Source organism: Protopterus annectens, chromosome 12.part0 (assembly GCF_019279795.1).
Source record: "Protopterus annectens isolate FY-2018-M chromosome 12.part0, PAN1.0, whole genome shotgun sequence".
Classification (NCBI taxonomy): domain Eukaryota; kingdom Metazoa; phylum Chordata; order Ceratodontiformes; family Protopteridae; genus Protopterus; species Protopterus annectens.
In genome coordinates this window covers 574,898,583-574,924,320 of record NC_056746.1, presented here as the reverse complement: position 1 = coordinate 574,924,320, position 25,738 = coordinate 574,898,583, and the positions used below count along the sequence as shown (strand labels likewise).

Below are 25,738 nucleotides of genomic sequence, written 5' to 3'. Positions count from 1 at the left end.
CAACTTGGTGGATTAAGTCAGAGGAAATTTTATTGGGTCGCCCTTTTGTCCTTATCATCCACAAGCCATAGTGACCACGAACACCACCCAGATGGGGTGGGGGGCATTATCTGGGCAAGACGGTCCAAGGCACTTGGTCCCCCATGGAGGCCAGCTTACATATCAGTGTCCTGGAGATAAGGGCAGTGCTTTTAGCATTGCACACCTTTCAAATTGCCCTCCCCTTGAGAATGATTGCAGTTCAAACAGACAATATGTCGATATTTCGGTACATCAACAAACAGGGAGGAACCAGGTCTTACACCCTTTGTCAAGAAGCACTCAAAGTTTGGCAGTGGATGATCTCTTCCAACTTCTTTCTGATAGCAATGCATATTCCAGGGAGTTCCAGTGTGATAGCAGACAAACTGAACAGATGCATTCTCCTGACTCATGAGTGGTCCCTCAGTCCCAAAGTGGTGAAAATGATTTTTCATCACTGGGGCCAGTCTTGCTGCGACCTATTTGCATTGCCCCTGAACAACAAGTGTAGTAGCTACTTTACCCTGGATCCCCCACTGGGGAGTCCCCGAGAGACGCTATCCTGCACAACTGGCCCTCTGGACTTCTGTATACCTTTTCCCCATTTCCATTAATTCCTCAATTTCTAAAGAAAGTGATTAGGTTGAAGAGCAAAGTAATCCTCATTGCTCTTTTCTGGTGGCCTCTACAGATTTGGTTCCCCTTTCTTTGGCCTTATCTGATTCAGCGACCATGGACTCTGGACCCAGATCCAGATCTCACCATCCAGAAGGATTAGTTCACCCAAACCTTCAAAACCTCAAACTCACAGCTTGGCTTCTCCAGTTCCATTGATTGCCAGGTGTAATAACCTTTCTTCCCCAGTTCATAGGATTTTGTTGGCTTCCCATAAACCTTCCACCAGAAAACTTTACAATAGTAAATGGAATAGATTCTTTTTACTGGCCTCTCGATAATAACATTGATCCCTTCTCCACCCCTATTGACAAAGTCTTAGAATTTTTAGCTTTGCTTTTTGAAGAAGGAGTATCTTCCTCAACTGTCAGAGTTCAAGTAGCAGCTATTTCAAATTTTTGTAATGGTTTCAGATGATGTTCATCAATTTCTCAAACTTTACAAAACGTTTTAAAAGGCACCTTGATGTTAAAGCCTCCATATAAGGATCCATTCACAGCCTGGGATTTAAACTTAGTGTTACAGACAATAGTACTTTCCCCCTTTGAGCCCTGTGACCTGAAATTCTTATCTTGGAAAACTTTATTTCTGGTAGCAATCACTTTGGACAGAAGGATTTCAGAAATTCAAGCCTTATTTTGCAAACCACCATATTTGATATTTCACAAAGACAGGGTCTCCTTGAGAACAAACCCTTCCTTTTTACCAAAAATGGTGTCAGAAACAAATTTCAGTCAATCAGTTTACCTGTATTCTTTCCCAGTTTCTTAAACAAAGGTGAATACTGTTTACATTTACTGGATGTTCATAGACAATTGCACTTCTATAGTCATAGAACAAAAGGCATAAGAAAATCTGACCCAACTGTTTGTTTTCTTTTCAAGTACCAGAATGGGTAAGCTAGTATCCAAGGTTACCTTATCTAGATGGCTACAAGATTGTATATCGTTCATATAGAACAAGAGGAAAGTCTAATTACCTGGGCTTGTTAGGGCTTACTCTACGAGAGCCATAGCTTCGTCAGCAGTTTTTCATTTTAAGGCATCTGTGGATGAAATTTGTGCAGTAGCAACATGGGCATACCATTATTACTCATTACAAATTGGATTTGGTCTCTAGGGGAAGAGCATTATTTGGTTCAGTGGTGCTCAGGAATGTCCTTCTTTGAGTCCTCCCAAGACCTAAGGTAGCTGGGACTCTGTCCCACATGTCAAGGATTAAATGAAGATTGACAGCATCAGGTAAAGAAGTTATGTACTTACCTTAACGTTCCATCTGTGTTGTCCATCTTCATTTATCCTTGACTCCCTACCTCTATCCCCCTTACATTCAGATCCCTTGGTGGAATGAATTTTGGTCGTAGTTCTGCATCTTCTCATATATGACACCAGATATGGTCTCCATAAAGATGTTAGTAGGATTATATTTAATGTCTTTTTCTATCTGTTAACTCGATCTGAGGTAAATTGGAAGGAACATTCTGGGTAGGACTTAAGCTTGAGAGTTTTTTGTTTCTCGTGGGCTGTAGTAATGGCCAAGTCAGTTCCGATATTTGAAACCGAACCCACATGTCAAGGATAAATGAAGATGGTCAATCATATTGCCAAAGTAGTTAGGAAATCCTTCTATGTGGCCCATCTAATTACTAAGGGGTTCGCATCTAGAAATAAAGAGGTTATAGTTCCCCTCTACTCGTCACTCATCAGACCCATCATAGAGTACAATGCCCCATTTGGGATGTACCTCACAAGACACTTCCAACAGCTTGGAAGACCACAAAAACATCTCACCAAGAGGATTACTGGCCTCAAACAAATGTCCTATGCAGCCCAATTGAAAAAACTCTGGCTGTACTCAGTGGCATATCGCTTACTCAGAGGTGATCTCTGCCTGACTTACAAAGCCAGGTCCAACTCAGAATTGATGGACATGCTCCACCTAAAGAAATCCAAGTCACTGCGAGCCACGCGCTCTAGTTAGCTAAACCTCGCCACAACAATAAATAGAACATGCTGGAGGGATAGATTCCAGTCGCAGAGACTCCCCATGCTTTGGAACAAAATTCCTAACTACAGTAGACAGAGCCCCTCACTAACACTCTTTAAGAGAAGCCTTGACGAGTGGATGGGTAACAGAAAGTACACCCCTGGGATCACTTCATTGGCTCTGCTTGACAGAGGCTCAGTTAATTAATCAATGGAGCGGCAAAAGCCGACACACTCTGGCTAGGCTTATAAATGCCCTCGGACAGATAGCCTAGTACCTACCTATGAACCTATGAACCTATGGTCAACATAGATGGACATTATGGTAAGTACATAACTTCTTTTTTACTAGGGTAGTGAAAGAGGTGATGGGGGCAAACAGTGGATTTTGCTGACATAAAAGTAGAGCTTTTAAGACAGTCATATAGGCTGTAGCCCATTACAAGTTTAGATTGGCATAAAATTAAAAAAAAAAAAAAAGGTGGACTTTTTTTGTGTTTATTTTTCTGTCAGAAAAATATGGAAGTCAAAGGAGATAGTCAGATATTAGTATATTAAGGTGAAAAGACTGAAAGAAGTTTCCAGTATACTTGTGTTTAAAAATCATCTTCACTTCTCAAAGGATTTCAAATTAAAAAACTGCAATTTGTCTATCCACAAAAGTCAACTCAACAGCATGACTATAATATTTGTTCATTAACGGTCTCATTGGAATTATTGTCTTCCTCCTATATTGGACCTATATGACTTAAATGCTACCAGATATGATGATTTCAAATTGAGTCCAGGGAAGAATTAAATAATTTTCATTTTTTGCACATTTCTTATATCATTTAAAAACAGAATTTGTATAATTTTACTAATCAAACTCAAAAATAATATTATTGCATTATTTTAATGTGAATATCTTAGTAAGAATTCTTTCTCCATATCGCTTTATCCAATATTATCAAGTGAGATCATTACTAAGTAATTGATCCTGAACATAAAAAGAGGATCTTAGAAATTAAAATCCCACTGGAATTTATCAAATTTTAAAATATTTCAAGGGATCTTGGGGGAAATTTCTCCCCACAGATATTTCCTTAAATTTGTACAGAATCAGTGTCTCATAAGGCATTGTCAGGCTCTGCAGGGAAAAATGTAAATTTAACATTTTAAATAAATACATTTTCACAAGTAAAGAATTTCTAAAAATTTGTAAAAAAATAATTAGAGTTTGACCTAAGTGATGAATTGTTTGATTTACAAGAAGTTCATTAAGTTATGTGAATATTATTGATGGAATTAGTGATTGTAAGACAACAATTTAAACAAATTGCAAGTTACATCTTAGCAAAAGCAATGTGCATTGTATACATATCAAACTCTGTTTTGTGTAATGTAATTGATACCTATTTATTTCCCTAATATGTCCTCTAATAAACAAAAGTACACAGTTTCAAATATAGTTTTGAAGTAATATCAGTGATAAATATAAAAAAAATGGTAACATACATAATATATTCATATGATGCCCTTATAGCAGAAAAAAATGTAATGTTGCAGTTGGCAAGCATCTGTTTTAATAAGTGTTCCATGGCATTATAAATAGCATAGGTGATATCAGGCAATCCTACTTTAGTCCATGAGATTGCTTAAAGACCTTAGGCAAATTATTCTTAATTATCAGTTCATCTGTACTGTTTAAATAAAGGACCTTAGGCAAATTATTCTTAATCACCAGTTCATCTGTAGCGTTCAAATTAAGGACATTGTTTGGGGTGTGCTGCAAGTACTCTAGTCCCAAGTGCTCACAAACCACTATCTAGAAGTCAGTGACTCAAGCATCTTGTGGCTTATGTAGATTATGAGCTTATGAGTTCTGATGAAGTCTTGATTGACGAAAGCGCTTGACTGCGGTTCTGTTTGGAGTATTTTATTCTACTGTTTTTTACCTACATTGCTGTTTTTTATCTGTGGAAACTAAATTTTGTTACTACACTTGTGAGACTGGTTTGTGTTATAGCTGGATCAGTAATTTATTTATTCTTTGTGTTTTTTTATCACTCTAGTACAATTATTTATTAATATTGGCTTATGTAGGTTCTTACTCAGAATGTAAGTTCAGGCAATCATTTGTCTCACCTTACTCACACACATTATTCAGGTTTGAGCAAGGTAAGCACAGTAACCTTGGGGAGGGAATGAAAGGGGGTAGAGAGTGTAGATTTGGGCTGCAATTGGGAACAAGATTTAGGTTTAGAGAGTGGGAGAGCAGTTTTAGGGTTAGGGAATGGAAGGGGAGTTTTAAGGTTATGGGAGGGTTGGAAATTTAGGTTTAAGTAAGAATCAGGGATGTTAGGGTTGAGGAGGATGAGTGTAGTTTTGGGTTAAGGGAGCTTGGACTCTGGTTGGGAACTGGGTTGGAGTTTTAGGGTTAGATTTAGGGTTGTGGTAAGGCTATACTGTTTTATAGGTTTGGGTGTTGGGTGGGCTAAGCAGCTACAGGAAATCAAATGGGAATTAAAGTTGTTGCTTTTCAGAGCAAGTGGCAGCTAGCAAATTTGTCTCAAGCTACTTGCACATGAGCACCTGGTGTAGAACCCTTTGTATGCATTAATAAATGAGGGAGGAAATTTATTTTAATGACTTAAATGTAAAAGTTGTTTTCCAGAAGCGTTTGCTGCATCTGTGAAGCATGGTAGAGAGTATTGTACATCTTCCATGCCATGTTTTATATTCATTTGCATAACTTTAAGTAAATGATGCAGCGTTTTATTCTGATTGACGACTTTGTGCAATCGTTGAATCTTTTAAAGACACAGATATCCTTCAAGAGTGTCTGATATATACAAACAACTGGTGCCAGAGCCATGGACTAAAACTCAATGCAAAAAATGCATAATAATAGCCTTTGGAAAGACAGCCATGTCTGGAAATTGCCACATTGATAATACACCCCTAAATGTAGACCCAGTGGTCAGGGATCTGGGAACACATGTTGACAGTAACCTGATGTTTAACCACCACATGGTGAGACAATTCTGTGTTACACAACTTATAAGTAAGGGCTTTGCATCCAGGTCCAAAGGAGGTCATGGTTCCACTGTACATGGCTCTCATTAGACTAGTCATGGAGTACAAAACACCATTTACCGTATACCTGGACGGGGACTTGGAACAGTTTAAGAGACCTCAGGAAGTCCTCACAAAAAGAATGCAGGGAATAATCAACAAGTCTTATGCAGACCTTGTCACAACCCTATCCCTGGACTCAGTCTCCTACAGATTGCTGTGTGGCAGTCTATGCCTAGCGTACAAGGCATCCTATGATCCTACACTGCTTAATTTTATTGCATATCCACAAAACAAATAGCATCAGAAATACCCATTCTAAGGACCAAAACCTTTTCTGTGATATAAACAAAACATATTGGAGGAACAGGTATGTGTTGCAAGGATTACCGCTTCTCTAAAACAGGCATCCCATTCATGTGAGGAAAAACACATCCCTACCCCTTTTCAAATGTAACTTGAACCATTGAATGAGAAATCATAAATTTACCCCTGATTTGGCACCTGTTTCCTTAATGGATATGGCAGGCTGTGTATACTTGATATGTACAAGCCTAAAACTGTTGAATTTCTTGGGGAATTAACATATGACACACCAGCAATATTTTGGTAAATTTAGAATAAGTTTGACTAGGCTTACAAATTGCTCTTAGGCTGATAGCCTAGTAACTACCTACAAACCTCTGAATAGCATCTGGAGTATCTGGAGTACCACAACAGTTTGCAGGGAGGGGGTTAGTGCAGTCTCGTACCTTTTGGATATTCAATTCATATTTATCATAGAGTCTCAGATGATCAGCTAAAATTCTTGTCAGCAAAATGGAAAGGGGAGGAGGCTATTACATTGTAAGAGGATTTTTTTAACTTATAGGTCAGAGAGGAGTGCAGCATTCAATGTTAAGGTGTAGTAATCCAAGGAGAGTTGATAAATTCAAAGGAACAGTACTAGAATTTATGAAATAAGAAAGAGTAGGTTCATAGCTGGTCTTTAAAACTGGCAAACACTAAAGTTGCTAAAGGCATCTTGCCTAAAGGGAGCTTTCTTAATAGAGATCATTTGGTATATTTGCAAAAATTGTGAGAATAAAAAAGTCATGCAGGAGCTTTTTTGGATAATAATTATGCTAACAGTAAATGTAATGGAATGAAAAGGCCAGTAACTTACTATGCCCTAACAAATATACATGTGCTAACAGATAGATTGTTAAATTCAAGTGTGGTGCTTTTTGGCTTTGCTAATTTTGCTGATTCCTGTAATGCTTCTGGGGCCAGTGTTTCAGGGCGTCCTGTAGGTCACTAAAGCTGTTATTGCTGTTGGAGAGCCCTATCTTTGACATAATGTAATCATATTTTGATGATCTCAACTACTTGAATCCCAGAATAATTTTCCATTGTACAACTGTACAATGAGATCTTTATATTGTGAATCATTTTGGAGGTTTTCTGTTCTCTCTGCAGCTGTGTGACCAGTGAGTGAATATATATGAATAAGAGGGGTGAGGGATGTGGATGAGGAAACCTTTCACTTGGGGGGCATCTGGAGTTTTAGCTTTTGCACAAAATGATTTTAAACTTGATGTGACCCAGTTTTGGTGGGCACTTTCTTCAGCAAATTGGTTCATTCAGTTTGCTTTTGGTGAGTTATGCACTGACTACTCATAATGGATCATTGCTGTTGTGACACCCCTGCACTGGCTCAGTAATCAAGGAGCCTCCATCCTCACCAGTAGCACCAGTGAGGGACGTCCACATTGGGAGGTTGATAAGTACACACACAGTAAAGTACAATTTCCCTTAAGAGCACACAGAGATCACAGTCAGTCTGGGGATGGTTTCTTCCTCTTTCTCCAGATCCCCAATAAAACTCCCCACTGGCACAGCTATAGGGTTAAGATCTCAGCCAAGTGGTCAAGGCAAAACCTCCAGCACCCACTCTGTCCAACCAGTGCTTTGTGTCCCTGCCCAAGTAGCTGACACACACACACACACACACACACACACACACACACACACACACACACACACACACACACACACACACACTTTGAGATTTGATTTATGTACAAACACACAGACACTCCTGGGGAAGGCTGGCACAGGTTTACTAGCTATGCCCCTGTCTGCCCAGACTATAAGGTAGTTATCACTGCCACCAACCACCCTTACTTATCAGCTACTATAAGGCCCTTACCAAAGGGTGACCATTTCTACTGTGTAATGTTACTATTATCCAAATGGTAAGTGTGACCAACAGCAAGGCTATTGGAGTGGCCTATACAGTGTCACCAAATACATATGCAAGTACTCTCAGAGCTTAAATATCTCTAAACAAACAAGCCACAATTAAAAAGTTTAAATATATTTAATAGTAAATAATAAAAGAACAAGACAATATTCAATCACTCAGCACAGTGACTACAGAGTTTAGAATCACAGGAAATATTTTAAAACAACATTGCAGGACAGTCTCACTTAAATACAGAAAACATCTAAACTAATCTTGCTATATTCCTATATATCTCTAAGAGAGATTACTTTAATCTAGTACTTACTATTAGCAAGACGAGTGCTGATGAGAGGATGTTGTCAGATCCAGAAACAAATACAAAATGCGCAGACTTTCTCTGAGAGATGTTTCTTAAATTAATAATGACACATTCAGTCAGCTCGATGACATCACTATTTCTCACTTGCCTTCAGTTCCCAGGCTAGCAGTTACCAACAGAATTTAACATTTATCTGTGAAAAATGCTTATCTCACAGCAGTTTGCCTAGAACTGGAAGTCGTAAAACAGTTAAACACTTTTACATTTGAGACCTGTAATTATTTCTGTTTCCAGACAATAGAAAGAACTTCTAGATGTAGATATCGTCTTCTTTCTGAGATAAACACAATTGTAAAACTCTTCACTTTTTTTCTCAGAGTTTGCAAGTTAACCATGTATGTTCCAACTTATACTATGAAAACACACATTTGCACAGGCATATAATTTATACACATTTCTGCTCTTTCCAGCAGGGTACACTGTGGTTGCATTCCTGAAGCTCACTGCATAACATACAGTTCAACTCACACTTCTGCACCCGTAGTTTAATGGCCACATAACATATAGTTTACTTACATTTGTAAGACAAGCATAAGAATCATATTGATATTCACAAATGACATAGAATTATTTACAACATTCCAGCTAGCTGGGCTGGCAGCCTCACAGCTGTATCATCATATTGAAGGCTTTCCAGTGCCCTTAAGTCTGTTAACTTGGTAAGGTTTTTGTTGGGTTGTCCCACTGATCTTAGGCCACTATGTTACAGCCTGCTGACCTTGACTGCCCATGTACTCTTTCTGTTAGGATGGCAGAGGAGTAACAGTTCCCCTGGATAAGTGATGAGTGACAAGTTGCCATTATAGCAGTGGCATGACTGGTTCCCAGGATTACTGAAGACTGAGAGGTTCCCAGGTCACTAAGGAGTGTCAGGTTTTCAGGATGACTGAGGAGTGACAGGTTTCTGTAGATTCAGCTCTGAGAACAGCTTCTTTAATATATTGTACCCTCTGTAAACATCCCTTCCCAAGATGCTATCATGGTCTTGGGCATAACAGTGCACAAATTCCCACACAAATATATCATATAACATGTCAGCTCCTCTCCCTGTCAGTTTATATCTCTATTAGCTGTCCTCAGTGGAAGATGAGACAGCAGGGAGTCTCTTGCTACATTCTGTCAGAAAACATAAGACGGTATACATATGTGCGAGTGTGTGTGTGTGTGTGTGTGTGTGTGTGTGTGTGTGTGTGTGTGTGTGTGTGTGTGTGTGTGTGTGTGGTGGTTGTGGGGGGGGGGTTGAATGGAGTGAATGTATGTGACCTGCTCACCTCTTCTTGGGGGAAGGAAGGGTTTGCTCCCAAATTGCAAAAAAGTTGCTGTTTTTGTAAATATGAAGACAGAGAGGTTATGAGTGTGAATCTAATGTATTTTTAATGTATCAGACCTTTCTGTCATAATTTATAACTCTGAGTTTTGGTTCCTGCAATTTGTCTTACAGCTTGCTGTTCTGAATCTGGCCTGCTGTGAATGTAGGGGAAGCCAGGGCCCTCCATCACATCAAGCTGTTTGGTCTGTGACTTGTAATGGGGATATTTTCTTCAGTGAACCTTACCAGTGTCTTGAAGCTGTCCCATATCCAGTGCCCTGTGACCAAATGTAAGTAGGTGTGCAAGACTTGCGTTTGCAGAAAAACTGACATACTGTTGCTTGGCTTGTGAAATTAATATTTTGATGTAATTAAATTAATGCTTTGTTACTGTAAACTATGAACAAATGTTGAAATACAGTGTATGTTTGAAGACATATTATTTTGTTTGATTAAAGAGTATCCTACCATAGCTAGCATTATGACATAGAAAAATGTGTACACAAACAAATCCTACAATTTCTCATACAAGAGAACCTAATTACCCCCATCCAACATGGCTTTTGCCCTGGCCATAGTACCTCTACTGCTCTCATCTCCTTCATCAACACCATCTCACAAGCCAGAGACCAGAACAGACTAGTCTCTTGCGTCTTTCTTGACGTCTCAAATGCATTTAACACCGCCTCTCACACCTTCTTCTTAATTAAACTTTCTGAACTCAACCTATCCACCCCCATTATCTCCTGGTTCTCTAGTTACCTCAGCAATTGTTTCCAGTCTGTTAAATGGCTTAGTACTAGCTCCCCTGAACTCCCTATAATGATGGAAGTTCCCCAAGGTTCAGTTCTGGGCCATTACTATTTAATATTTTTACCAATCGATTATTCACCTCCACTCCACAGTCATCACTGGTACAATATGCTAATGACTCCACAGTCATCACCATAGCTAATAACCTCCCCGAGCTCCATACTACAACTCAAGAACTCCTTCTTGTCTATTGAAAGCTGGCTCAACCAAAACCATCTAATCTTAAACAAAAAGAAGACTAAACTCTTTCTCTTTGTCCCAAAAACAATGAATCATCTAAAACCTTCTTTCTCTATCACTTCCCAAAATAACACACCCCTCACAGTGGAAAATCATACCAAACTACTCTGGGTCATAATTGAAGACCTGCTGAAATTTGACCTACATGTACTCAGTAACATTAAAAAAAACACCAAAAACTGGACTCCTTTACAGGAAGAAAAATGTTCTGTCCAGTAAAGCCAAGACAGCCCTATCGCATGCCTACCTACTACCAACCATTCTCTATGGCTCTCAAATCCTCACCAGCTTACAAGCCACACTTCTCTCTAAACTAGAGTCCACTTACAACAATTTGGCCAAATTTGCTGCTGAACTACCATACTCTCTCATCACTGCTTAGCACTCAGAAAACTGAACTGGTTAGAGCTTCCCCATAACCTTCTCCTCTCTCAGCTTTAGATAATACACTATACTGCAGCAGCCCTCTTTCTGCCCCAGCATTACCTCTATTATCTCCTCCTACACCCCATCAAGAACACTTCGGAGCTCAGAACAATATCTCCTTTCCAAGTACAAGCCAAAGGTCAACATTAGCAAAAACCTCTACACGTATTCCCCCGCGGAGAACTGGAATAAACTTCCACTAGACATTTGAAATATTAGACCCAAACACCAATTCAGAAATGAAGTAAAAAATCCCCTAAGCAATAAAAGACTATGTTAGTGTTATCATCCCCCAGACTGACCCTACTCCTGTCTGCCAACCAGCCTCCCTCCCTTCTCCCATACCTGTGTCACCCAACTTCCTTTCTATTCTACTATGTTTGTCTTCATTACTCCTACTTTCTAATTTCTCTACCTTATACCTACATTTTTAATATTTTTACTAACAACATTTTTTGTGTCTAACTAGTTCTTTCCCACTGCTACTGTTAGCTGAACTGATGACAGACAATGTAAACTTTTGCTATTTGTCTACCTTTTACTCTGCAGTGTACCTACTGTACTTTGCTGATTTGTAGAGTCTACTTGCTACTCATGTTAAAGCCAACATAATTTTTTTGTTCTTCACTACTGGTAACTTTTGTTTAATTATCTATGTGTTATGTTAATGTAGTTATATGGTTGCGTGTCTATGTAATTTGTGGAGCTTTTCTCTCCGGGTCTCCACTGAAAAAGGGCTCCAACCCAGCTGAACTAACCCAGTCAACAAATGTCAACTTAGTAAATAAATAAATAGAGATAAACCCTATCTACAGTGTATCTGACTGTAGATTGACTTGTGATCTGAGTACTGGAGGAGACAGTAGAGGAAGACAGGAGTGAGCAACAAGTGCTGATTCATGCATTTCAGTGAGAGAAGGTGCCCTGGTTCACTGCTGCACTGATGTGGCGCAGATGCTCCTAGGAAAGCAGCAGAATGTGTAATTTGATTCAACAAGCAGTACATATGAAATATAGTGAGATTTAACACATGCACTGTAGGGAGCAGATATTTTGGCCAGTGTTATAGTTGTGTACTGTGGCAAGCACTTCTGAGCCATAGGAGAAGGAGTTTGGGCTAACATAGTAAACCCCTGTGTTTTCCTGAAGGAGGGCATTCTCTAAGTATGAAGCTATCACCTCCCATCAGTATCTTTCACTAGAGTGTAGGCACTTGAAGGCAAATCTCAAATGGAAAGTGTGGACCACCCCCACAAAGTGATTTGTAGAGTTGTGGTCAATGTAATGAAGGGGAATAAATGGGTAACTTGAAGTACAAGACATTGATGTTCAGAAGGCTCAAGGGAAAAAAATGACTATGGATTAACTGTATGAGTAATGTGCTTTCTGATGCATTTTTTTCCTGTAGTACCACATCTGATCTGTGATGCTAGCCTTGTAAATACCCATTGTACATTCATATAATACTCTGTTTATTAGCCTCCCACTGGGGGCGAGGGCCAGCAGCAGGAAGCCTAGGGCATCATTTTGCAGTCAGTGAATGTCTTTATCATTTACCTGCTAACATTAACCCTGTGTTTAGCATACAGTAATCTTAATGACAGGGTACATGTGCTGCCATGTTAGGTTGACTCTCAGGTGTCTGAATGTGTGTGTGTGTGTGTAGTTCATAATGTCCTCTGCTCTTGCTGGGTGTATACTGTCCACCAGGAGGTGATCTTGAAGAAGGTGGACCCCCCACGTCTGATAAAGAACTGGCCATGGATGCAGCATCCTTCCTCCTCCTCAACTAGCTTTCTGGGACCCGAAATACTACTTGAACCCATGATGCCTCTGGTGCATTTGAACAACTTTTCCGTTCATCTTTGGGCTGGTATCTACACCAAATAGCTAGTGCCATTGCTGAGAGACCGGTGTGTCTCAAATGGTGAGACCAGCCTCCCTAGGGAGGCACATGCTTCTTAAAAATGAGGCCCAGGCAAGTCAGAAACTAGTATGTACTTAAATTAACTGTTTAATATTCATTTTTTTTTGGATTTGGCTAAATGCTGAAGGAAATAGTGAGCGTGTGTGTTTGTCCCCAGATCAGTAGTAAAGTTAATGTACTAAGCCAGTTGGTCTACTTCTGTGTGGCACAGCATATGCTTTTTCTAGCATGTGGAGCCCCAGTGTACTTTTCTGCTACTGTGGCACAAGGACATTCTTGTGATTTGATGAAGACACACTGGTATAGAGTCTGAAAATATATCTTCACAAAAAAGGGTATGGGCCCATAGAAATGACTACTAGAATACATATGGTGGAGAGGAAATCCAAAGAGCTATTCAGGAAGACACAGGACAAGTAAAAAAAAAAAGAAAGAAAGAATAAAATTTTTGGGGAGTCAAGGTAGAGATGGATAGGACATTGAATATTTAATGTACTTAGTGTAATGATGTACAGCTTTGTGATAGTTTGATATTCTTTTGCATAAAGTCAGTACATTTGTTGTCACAGTATCCCCAGGTCTTTTACAAACTAAAGTATGGCCCTTGCTTTACAGGGTTTGGCGTCAGATCGGTGGTCATCTTCGACAAATTGAGTGCAATAGTCTGGGAATAGTGTGGGGTATAGGATATGATAATAACCCCTGGGTGTATACTGGTGGATACGGAGGAGGTTTCTTTCAAGGTAAGGTATTACTAGCTGTCATTACAAAAACTTAAGTAACATTTATTCCCATCTTCATCCTTATGTGTCACAAAAAGTTGTGTGTGCATTCTCTATTTATCTATGTCAGTGTTTCTTTTTTTCTATTTATGTATCTTAATCATTATTGTGAATAAATTTATGTTCTGTAGTCCTGTCTTGCCTTTATTCTTACACATTGGTTCGGAGCCGATCCTCAGCTCCGACTCAGTCTATTAGCAAGCTCAAAGTCTTCTAGTTGGCTCGTAGCTAAGTAGGTATCCCATGGTGCACCAGTATAATCCCCAGATTTCATTTGCCGCGTCGACGAGTTCAGATGTGCTTTTTCTTGGCGGTGGCTAAGTTTAACACATTTTGCTATTTTTTCTATATTACAGCTTAACCTTTCAAGTTATGTAACCTTTGCTAGTGTTTTACTATCATTGGAGTGGTTTTAGTCTGCTGAAGTACCTTTTTTTTCTTCTAATTAGTAAGTTATTGTTGAGAACTGGTTGGCCATTGGCCTTGTTGTTCTCCTTGGTATCCTGTGTGCCAGTTTGTTCCATTTGACGGGTGTTTTGCCCCTAGTTGTTATTTGCTCTGCAAGTTTGTAATTAGTGCTTGCTGTTAAGGTGCGCTTTGTGCTCAGTTTAACCTTCTGTCTATAGTGTTCTTTAGTGTGCGGTGTTATTAGCTTAGCTGGTTATTTTTAGAGTAATCTGCCTAGTTATTAGTCAGATACTTAACTTTAGCTGACAAGGGTTCTTGATATTTCAACCCTTGTTAGTTCTATATCATAGAATTGGTATACAAGTCCTCTCTACTTTGTGTGTGTGTCAAGTAGTTTTGGTAGTTTCAGACCTTTACTATTCTCCTTTTAGGTCCGTTTGAGTTAGAGGACCTAGTCCTCATGGTTGTGTGATTGTTGGTGTGGTAAGGGCTAGGCACGTTTAAGTTAGAGGACCTAGTCCTCTCTGTGTGTTTGGCTGTGTCATTTTGTTGCATCTCAGTGCCATGTCAAAAGAGGCAAAAGATCATAAACCTTCGGGGTTTAAGAAATGTGTGAAATGCTCGCAGAAGATGTCTATTACCGATGGCCACAGTAACTGTGTGTATTGCCTCTGAGGCATCCATCTGCAAGAAACATGTTTGTTCTGCCACTCTTTCAGTGCCAGGGTCTTACAGGAGCGGAAGAATAAACTAATATTAAAAGGTCTCCTTAAACCTTCCATTGAGGAAGACTTGGCCAGTTCGTCTTCCTCCTCCAAATCGCAGGGATCTAAAAAAGAAAAGGCTAAACCTTCCAAGAGGCATTTCCCGGCACCATCCGGTGCCTCGGAACCGTCTTCCAAAATGTCGAAACCAGACAAGTCTTCTCCCTCCTCGGCTCCACTGATTACAGAACCAATCAAGGGCATAGCTACTATGACTACAGTGTTGGCCCCAGGCATTTTGGAGCCAACCACTGATACCAGACATCGGAGCCGGTCCAGAGATTCATTGCCGGTCTCCCCAACTTTAAGGTCCCCTATCTACAGAGGTCTAGATCTCCCACACTGTCTTCCAGGAGCCTGTCAAAATAAGATGTGGAGAGAGTAGTGCTGAGACTCCTGAAGTCATCTGCCTTACCAAAAATGCTGTTGGCTCTGACCCAGTCAGTCCCGGAGCCACTAGAGTCCATTTCCCCCTCTGTGGTTCCTCCTCCAAGCCATGCTTGGTTTTCGGAGCCAGAGTGCTCGGTAACCCTGGTTGTGGAACCCTCAGTTCCAGCTCCCCCTGAGGCTGTCTCAGAGCCAAGTTCCAGTCCGACACCTCCAGTGCCATCTGTGGTGTCTAGGAGCCGAAGCTCCTCAGTTGGCCCCGACAGGGATGCTTGGAACCGGATCTCTTCGGTTCCAAGTCTCCCTCTCTTTGCATCAGCTAGGGTGAGCTTGGACCCTACATCTATCTCGGAGCCGATGGCTCTGGAACCGGTGACTTCCTCCGACTCCTCAGAGCCAGGGAGGTCTTCGGAGCTAGAGAGGTCAGCCTTCGAGATGATGAGGAGTGTGCTGTCCTGATCATCAGCTCTGCCCAGGGGTACTGACACTCTTTCCCCTTGGGCACCGACCTCCATCTCAGCACATACTCCGTCTCTAGACAGCAGAAACCACCAGCCTCAAGAGCCCCCGGCTGGTGGCCCCCACTCTTCCGAGACCTTCTTGGAATATCCTTCTGAGGAGCCCTCTCAGAAGAGGACATGCAAGAGGAAGCATGCAGACTCCCAGGATGAGTCTCATACCTCTGACACTGACCTGGAGGAGTCAGAATGGTCCCCCGAGTCATCATCTGATGATGTCTCCTTTGTTGACATCTTAGAGATCCTTAAGCAGAGATGCAGCTGGCCCATTGTTACCTCTTCTGATGAGGAGTTGGTGTACTTGAAGGCTTTCGGGTCTCAACCTTCAGCCTCTTGGATGTCTCCACCTTTTTACAAACTTTTAGCTCTTGTTAGTTGAAAGGTGTGGGAGACTCCTGATGCTGTGGATCTAGTCCCTAGGAGACCCAATACATTTTTGTCAGCCCCCAGGGAGAAGGAATTTTTGTCTAAGGGCATTCCTGTAGATGCCATGGTGGTGGCGGTGGTCACTAAGAAGGAACTAGTGGACACTTCTTCACCTGGCCATCCATCGAACAAGGAGTCTCGAGCAATGGACAGATATGGGAAGTGTATCTTTTCATCAGCGGCATTCACTCTCAGATCACTGAACTACCTAACACATTTTGCAAGGCTACAGAGAGATCTCCTTAAGGAGTTGGGCGAGACTCTACAAGGTACATATACTGAAGGAGTCCCTGATAAGGTGTCTGCTCAGTTGTCCACCTTGAATTCCATTGTTAACTTGTCCATGAGGCTGATCTCTTATGCAGCCGATGGAGCGAACAGGGCAGTGGGTTTAGGAATTTCCCTTAGAAGGCACTCTTGGATGCGCTTGTGTAATTTTGCAGAGCCCTTCAAGTCTACCTTTACCAACACCCCCTTTGACGGTTCTTCCTTGTTTGGACCTAAGGTAAAAGACACACTCACCAGGTGTGAGCAAGAAGGGAAAATGCTCTCTGTCACGGGAGAATGTTTTGCCGTCCCCTCTAGACCATACCCAAAAGGTCAGAGAGGTGGAAAAATGGGATTCAAGAAGTCCAAGAGGTTTTTCCAGGATACACAGGGTGACTCCTCCTTCAGAGGCAGAGATGGAGGAGTGAATGGTAGGCATCGCCCTAGAGGTAGGGGTGGACTGCAAAATCAGGGAGGTCACGATTCGTTTCGAAGCCGGCCTTATCAGTGCTTCTGATGTGGGGCCCGGCTGTGCTTCTCTGGATTCGGTCGGGGGTCGCATTTCTTTATATCCAGAAGCCTGGCTAAGCATCACTCGAGACAAATGGGTACAAAGAATTATCACCAGCGGTTACTCCATACCTTTTTCTCTTCCACTTCATGTTCCCTAGAGGATCCCGGATGTTCCACCCAATCACAGGGATCAAGCAACTGTAGAAGTGAGAAAGTTGCTCGCAAACAGAGTGAGCCAAGTAGTGACAGCTCACCTGAGACGTCTAGGATTCCAGGTGTTTCCATATCTGAATGAATGGCTCCTGACCGCCTCCACCAGTTCATCTACTTCTTCAAACCAGAGACTCCAGTATCCAACTTTGTGCCCAGTTGGGGATTACAATAAATTTGGAAGTCTGCCTTATCGCCCTCTCAATTTGTGACTTTTATAGGTGGAGAAGTAGACACAGTTGCCATGTTGGCTCGTCTTCCAGCAGAAAGAGCACACAGCCTCATACAACAGGTCCTTCTTCTACTCCCCCTCCAGAAAGTCAAGGCAAAGACGGTGCTGAAACTACTAGGGACCATGGCCTCCACCATATTGTTAGTCCCTCTTGCCAGATTGCACATGCTGATTCTTCAATGGCTTCTATCGTCCCAGTGGTTATTCCAACTACTGCCTCTATCCCACCACATCTTCTTAACAGTGTCTTGCAAGAAGGACCTCTGTTGGTGGATCCAACCCAACCAACTAATGACAGGCACTCCTTTCCTTCCTCGCCAACCCATTGCTACTGTGATCATGGATGCCTTCCAGATAGGGTGGGGGGGGGCATTATCTAGGCAGGACTGTCCAAGGCACATGGCAAGATCACGAGGCTCACCTGCATATCATTGTCCTAGAGATGACGGTGGTGCTTCTGGCGTTGCAAGCATTTCACGACCTTCTTCCTCTCGGGACGATAGCAATACAATCAGACAACATGTCGGTAGTATGGTGTATCAACAAACAAGGTGGAACCAGGTCTTGCCTCCTTTGTCGAGAGGCTATTCGTGTTTGGAAATGGGTGATATTTTCCCAGCACTTTCTAGTGGCAACGCACGTCCCGGGTACTACCAACGTGGTAGCTGACAAACTGAGCTGGGCAATTTTGATGCCTCACGAGTGGTCTCTGAAGCAGGAAATAGCGGAACAGATTTTCCGCAGATGGGGACAGCCTTGCTGCAATCTTTTCACCAGTCCGATCAACTCCAAATGCAGCAGCTACTTTTCTCTTATCCCCCCTCTGGGGGAGTCACTGAGAGACGCACTTGTTCACGACTGGCCCCTGGGTCTCCTGTATGCATTCCCCCCTTTCCTCTCATATCCAAGGTGATTCAGAAAGCGAAACTGCTGGGTAGCAAATTGATCCTCATCACTCCTTACTGGCCTTGTCAGGTTTGGTCCCCCTTTCTTGGGCCTCATCTACTAGACGACCCATGGACTTTGGACCCAGTGCCACATCTATTGATGCACATGGCAAGCTCTCTTCATCCCAGCCTCCACACCCTCAATTTGACAGCTTGACTGCTCCAGTTCCATCCTTAGTCAGGCTTCATGATTTTTCACCCGCTGTGACCCACATTCTCACATCTTCTCACAAACCCTCCACTAGAAAGTTATACACCAGCAAATGGAGAAGGTTTTCTATCTGGGCTGAGGAAAGGAATGTTGACCCTTACACTGCATCCATTCCAGTGGTTTTGGAATTCTTGTCTGAACCTTTTCACCAGGGTTCTGCTGCTGCTACCACAATTATGGTTCAGTTGGCAGCAATATCAAATTTTCATTTGGGTCAACATGAGTCCAATCTGATGTCACACAGATTGTGTAAAACCTTCCTTAAAGGTGCTACTTTGTTGAGACCTCCCTTTCAGGAACGAGTAGCTTCATGGGATCTAAATTTCATCCTACCCAAATTAATGTTGCCACCCTTTGAACCAGCTCATTCGTATTCGTTGAAGTTTCTGTCTTGGAAGACACTGTTTCTGGTGGCAATCACATCTGCTAGACGAGTATCAGAGTTACAAGCACTGTCTATCAAGCCCCCTTATTTGATTTTCCACAAAGATAGAGTATCTCTTTGTGCAAATCCATCCTTTATCCCCAAGGTGTCCTCTCATAATAACTTGAGCCAAACTATAGAGCTTCCGGTGTTCTTCCCTAATCATTCCAACCCAGCAGAATACAGATTTCATCTGTTGGACGTTCACAGATAATTACGGTTCTATCTACACCGGACCAAGGAATTCAGGAAGTCAGACCAATTACCTGTTTCCTTCTCTGACTCCAGATTAGGTCTCCCAGTTTCCAAAGTGACCCTTTCGAATTGGATTTCCAATTGTATATCCTACATTTATTCTTCTGATGGAAAGCCCCAGTCTACTTCTGCAGCCTTTCAAGCCAGGGTTCCATTTGATAATATTTGTGCACCAGCAACATGGGCTACTCCTCACACCTTTATTACTCATTACAAATTGGATTTGACCTCTAGGGCTAGAGCCTCCTTTGGTTCCACAGTACTCAGGAGTATTTTTCCATGAGCCACCCAAGAATAAGGTGCTAGGGACGCTGTGCCATGTGTAAGAATGAAGGCGAGATAGGACTACAGAACATAAAAGAAGTTATGTACTCACCATAATGTTCCATGTTTGTAGTCCATCTTGTCCTTCATTCTTATGAACCCATCCCCCATACCACCTTCCTGGAAGGATATGGAGACAGAAAAATGTTTCTTAACAGGTGGAGACCTTTTATTATTGCTGTTCTTTCTGGATAGTTCTTGTTCTTTCTTTCTATAGTTTAGCAGCAAACAAGATCTAGGGATTATACTGGTGCACCATGGGATACCTACCTAGCCACGAGCCAACTAGAAGACTTTGAGCTTGCTAATAGGCTGAGCCGAACCCATGTGTAAGAATGAAGGATGAAATGGACTACAAACATGGAATGTTATGGTAAGTGCATAACTTCTTTTTTTCTTCTTTTGTGTTTAAAGTGGATATTTTGTTGGAATAATACTTTGATACTGAAATCTTTGAATGAAGTAACATTTATTTCAAAAATGTATCTATAGCATTTTAGTTCTGTCTCTTGATTTTTGCTGGCTATGTGACATAGAGTTATACTTTGAAATCGCGTGATCAAAGCTATTATTTTCATGCAGGCCCTCCTGCTTAGTAACTGAATAATTAGCCAGATGTCTGCATTTTGTTTGTATTAATTGGCTTTCTTCCCAGTCTTTTCTAACCTCCTCTGATTGATTCATACAGTTATCATACAATACCTTCTATGACCTACTAATTATCCCCTTTTTAACAGCAGCTTCTGTTCTAGATTTAACTAAAAACCTCTACTGTATCAGGTCTTTCACTTAGGACTCCCTTTTTCCTTTCTCTTTGCCTATACACTGATATCACCCCCTGATATGAAACGACGATCTCTAACCTGCACTTCTTCTTGGCCTCACCACACTCTGTTAGGAAGCTAGATGTTCTTCGTGTTTCACTGTTGCAGTCATAACTGTAGGGTGTTCCTGCCGGCAGGCAGCCCGAGGTCGGCCAGAATCCCAAAGTCTGGGTCCGGCGTCGGCTGTATAAGCTAGTACCCTGACGTCAGTACGCTTTGGTACATAGCCCTCAGCCGACGCCATCTTCTCCAGTCTTTCTTGCCGTGCGGTGGAAAGAAGCTCGCAGGTCGTTGGTTGGCGATTTTCGAACAGCGCATTTGGTTGTTGTCGGTCCGAAGTTCTTACTTCTCTTCTCAAAGCTAAGTACCCCGTTGGGGAATCTTTTTCTTGTTCCTCCGATGTCAGAAAAAGTTAATAATTGTATAGCGTGTGGGAAACAAATACCTCATAAAGATTTCCACTCTTACTGTCTACCTTGCTTAGGCCCTGACCACGACGTTTCTTGTTGTCGGTTCTGTGCCAGGTTCAACTCTCGTACTATCAAGCGCAGGTACGATTGGGCTTTAAATTATTTTGGCAGACGCTTCAATTATAGAATGTCGGACACTACCGGAGTCCAAAAGAAGTGCAAAGACAAAGACAGGCCGCCGAGGTCCAAACAGGACTCGTTGCAGCTGGAGCCAGCGTCCGGTTCGGCTGTCATCAGTGAGGCGCTTTTGCAGCCCCTGTCGTCCGCCACTTCTGAACCGATGGCCGATACGGACTCCCATGGGGAGCCATCAAGGCCCAGTATTTTAACTGCTGCAGGACCTTCGGACGTCGCTCCTTCAGATGGGTCCGGAACCGCTGTGCAGGTACCGGCTTCTGAGGGGGTTTTCAGGCCTACTCACATTACTATTTCAAAGGCAAAGACAAAGACTCCTGTTAAGTCTAAAGTTCCAGCTCAAGCTGCTTCTGAATCCACTCCCAAGACACAAAAGCAATTATTGAGGATGGCTGAAGATTTGCTTACAATGATTAGGGGTTCTCACCCCCCTCCTGAGAAAAGGCCTCGACAGGATGTTACTCTGGATTCCTCTGACCAGGCTTCTGTATCTTCTGTTTCTTCCTCAGATCAGGACTATTCTTTTCTCCCTTATGAGGATTCGGATGCTGAGGACTCTTTACCCTCAGCCTCTCCGCCTGAGGATTTTTCTTTTGGGGAAACCCTGCATGAGATGAGGGAACATTTTCATTAGGAAGGGCAGGAATATTCTGCTTCCAAGAAGAGGCTTAGAGAATTTCTTCTTCTTCCTCAGCATAGGCCTTTAGCTATCCCTCCTGTTTTGGACATTGTAGATGATGCTTTTTCTGAGGCTAATTTGAATCCTGATTCCATGCCTCCTGCTCCTTCTAAGCCTGATAGATTTTATAGGGTTCCTGACTCTCATTTATTTTTGTTTAAAAACCCTTCATGGATCCTGAAACTATTTCTCAGGGCTCTAAGGCTGCTAAGGTTGCTACTTCTAAAAATCCTATTCCTCTGAAAAGGATTCTCGTGCTTTAGACAGGTGGGGAAAAAGGTATATACTTCGGCTACCCTGTCTGTAAGGGCTTTAAATTGCCAGTTTCATATGTTTAAATATCAGCAATTTCTTTTGTCTGTTTTAAAGCAAAAGCTTGCTTCCCTTCCTGCTTGTGCAGAGGATAAGGAACTTCAGGATGTTTTGCATGCTACTGAACAGGTTAACAAGCATAGCTTACATTGTGGTTTTGATGCTTTGGATGCTTCTTGCAGGGCTGCTTCCTCTGGTACTGTTATTAGGAGACATGCCTGGCTTCGTGAACAAAGTTTGCCTGAACAGGTTAAGGCTAAGTTGTTAGATGCCCCTGTTCAACAAGATGTTCTTTTTGGATCTAAGGCTGAGGAAGTTATTAAAAAGATGGAGGAAAAGGCAAAGTCTATGCAGACTGTAAAAGATTTCTTGCAAGTTCAGCCTCCAAGATTTTCCAGGAATTGGCCCTCTAAAAATTGGTCCTTTCCCACGTCTGACAGGCCTCAAAGGGGAAGATATAGGCGCTCCAGAGGTCGTGGTCAAGGCCAGGCCTCCAGATCTAGACAATGGACTGCTTCTTCACCTAGAAGGGGAGAAGACAGATCCCAATCTCAAAGAAAGCAAACTCAATGACTCTCTCGGTTGGGCTTCAGGACCCCTTTACCTGGACGCCCCTCTCGGAGGAAAATTGTCTCTTTTTTACAGAAATTGGACTCATATTACCCAGGACAGGTGGGTATTGGACGTGATTTTAAAAGGTTACAAATTCCACTTTCACACTTTGCCAAGGACTCACAGTTGGCCAGATCTGCCAAAACTTCAATGGTCCGAGGCCTTAACTCAAGTGGATGCTCTTCTGGCCATGAGAGCCATAGAGCCTGTTCCACTCTCGGAAATGGGAAAAGGGTTTTATTCAAGACTGTTTCTGGTTCCCAGAAAACAAAACTCTTGGAGACCTATTCTGGACCTTTCTGTGTTAAACACCTTTTTGGAAATTCCAAAGTTCAAGATGCTTACTCTGCAACAGCTAATTCCAATGCTCTCTCAGGACGCCTGGATGGTGACATTGGACTTAAAGGAAGCCTACTTACATATTCCCATCAGACAAGAACGCAGGAAATACCTCAGGTTCAAGGCAGGTTCGAGGCACTTTCAATTCTCTGTTCTGCCCTTTGGTTTATCTACTGCGCCCAGAGTCTTCACCAAGTGCCTGGCACCAGTAGTGGCTTACTGCAGACTTCAGGGGATCCAGATTTACCCCTATTTGGACGACTGCCTTATTCAGGCAGACAGCAAAGATCTTCTGCTTCAACATCTGGACTTTGTTCAACGTCTTCTCCTCCTACTGGGTTTCTCAGTGAACATAAAAAAGTCACATTTGATCCCTTCTCAACAAATGGTATTCTTGGGAGCCCTCTTAAATACAACCTTACAAAGGGCCTTCCTCACTCCAGAAAAACAAATTCAGCTGGCTTCTATTTTCAACACCTTGGCAACTCTATCTCAGCTCACTGCAAGGAAATTCCTGCAGGCTCTGGGCTACATGGCTTCCTGCATTCTGTTGATTCCAAACGCAAGGCTTCACATGAGAAAGCTTCAATGGTATCTGAAAAGTGTATGGTCACAGCATTACCACGATCTGGATATTCTGATTCCTCTGATCCCCTGCCTTCAGAAGGAGTTCCTCTGGTGGTCCAGGGCATGCACTTCAAACGAAGGAAAACCTTTTCGTCTTCCTCAACCTACTCAAATCCTAACCACGGACACCTCGGATTATGCTTGGGGAGCACACTTTCTAGACAATTGCCAGCAGGGAACCTGGACAAAGGACCATCTTCACTGGCACATCAATCTGAAGGAAATGTTGGCAGTTCAAAACGCCCTTCTAGCCTTCAAGAATCTTCTACAACCAGGCCCTCTGCTAATTCGCACAGACAACACCACGGTCATGTGGTACATCAACAAGCAGGGGGGTTCTCATTCATACCCCCTTTGCAGACTAGCTATGGGTTTATGGGACACAGCTCTAAATTTGAATCTACATCTCCAAGCTCAATTCATTCCAGGAGAACAGAATCTCTTAGCGGACAGCCTGAGCAGAAACATTTCAGATCCTCATGAATGGATGCTAGACACCAACTTGTTCAACAGGATTTCTGCAGTTTGGGGATGTCCCCAGATAGATCTGTTTGCATCCCATCTCAATCATCAGCTGCCTCACTTTTGCACCAGGTCCTTCCACAAAGCAGCTTGGAGAGTGGATGCCCTGTCCTTCAGCTGGAGAAGCCTTTCGGCTTATGCCTTCCCTCCTCTTCCTCTACTACCTCGGGTATTACTGAAAATAAAACAGGACAAGCCCAAGTTCCTCATCTTGATTGCTCCAAATTGGCCTCGACAGTTTTGGTATCCAACTTTAAAGCTCCTGTCCTCGGGCCTCCTTGGATTCTCCCACTGAACCCTTCGCTTCTGTCCCAGCATCAGGGTCAGTTACTACATTCCAATCTCAAGACCCTTTGCCTGGCAGCTTGGCTCTTCAAAGGAATTTGATTCCTTCTAGTCTTCCCAAACAAGTTTTGAATGTTCTTTTGGAAGCTAGACGGCCTAGCACTAGGAAATCCTATGCCTCTAAATGGAAGAGGTTTTCTATTTGGATGCAGGACCGAGGTTCTGATCCTCAGGTACCTGATCTCTCTTCTATTTTGCTTTACCTTTCGGAACTTTTATCTAAAGGACTTTCCTTTTCTTCCATTAAGATTCATGCTTCTGCTATCTCTGCGCATTTCAATTCTGATCCTCCTGTTTTTTCTCATCCTTTGGTGAAGCAGTTCTTGAGAGGAGCTAAAAATTTGCCTCCAAGGACCCCTCCTGTCCCTGCCTGGGATCTTAATTATGTTTTAGAAAAACTTACTTTGCCTCCTTTTGAGCCTGCTGCATCTTCAGATATTAAGTTTCTATCCTGGAAGACTGTTCTTTGTTAGCATTGACCTCTGCCAGAAGGGTCTCAGAGTTGCAAGCTCTCATGGCTGTGGAACCATATCTTATTTTCCATCAGGACAGAGTATCCTTGAGGACCAATCCTACTTTCATGCCTAAAGTGATTTCGAAAGTGGCTTTAAATCAGACAATTCACCTTCCTACTTTCTTTCCAAATCCTCAAAACAAAGGGGAAAGGATTTTGCATTCATTAGATGTGCACAGACAGTTACGATTTTACCTGGACAAGACTAAAGATTTCAGAAAGTCTAACCAATTGTTTGTTTCCTTTGCCTCCAGTTCTCTTGGAAAACCTATTTCTAAACAAACTATTTCCAAATGGATTGCTTATGGAATCAGATTTTGTTACACTCATCATGGGAAACAGTTTCCAGGTACCATTAGAACTCACTCTACTAGAGCAGCTGCCACTTCTACAGCTTTCCTCAAAGGAGTCCCTACCAAGGATATCTTGGAAGCTGCCACTTGGAGTTCTGTGCATACTTTTTCCAAGCACTACAATCTCCCCTTGTTTTCTAAGTCCAGGGCAGGCTTTGTCTCTGCTGTCTTGCAGGGTATTCTTGCCTCCCCTTCTTCTATCTAAAGCCTCCTCCCATTTTACACTGCTTTGGGATTCCACCCTACAGTTATGACTGCAACAGTGAAACACGAAGAACA

At 42.3% G+C, this 25,738-nt stretch overlaps 1 protein-coding gene across 1 annotated transcript in view; it reads left to right on the top strand.

The window, feature by feature from the left end:
- TECPR1 (tectonin beta-propeller repeat containing 1) overlaps positions 1-25,738 on the top strand; it is a gene marked incomplete in the record, with an annotated part of 1,181,271 nt that overhangs the window by 605,028 nt on the left and 550,505 nt on the right. The window contains 2 exon segments of the mRNA XM_044089712.1: positions 9,786-9,943; positions 13,675-13,802. Coding sequence (XP_043945647.1) covers positions 9,786-9,943; positions 13,675-13,802 — 286 coding nt within the window.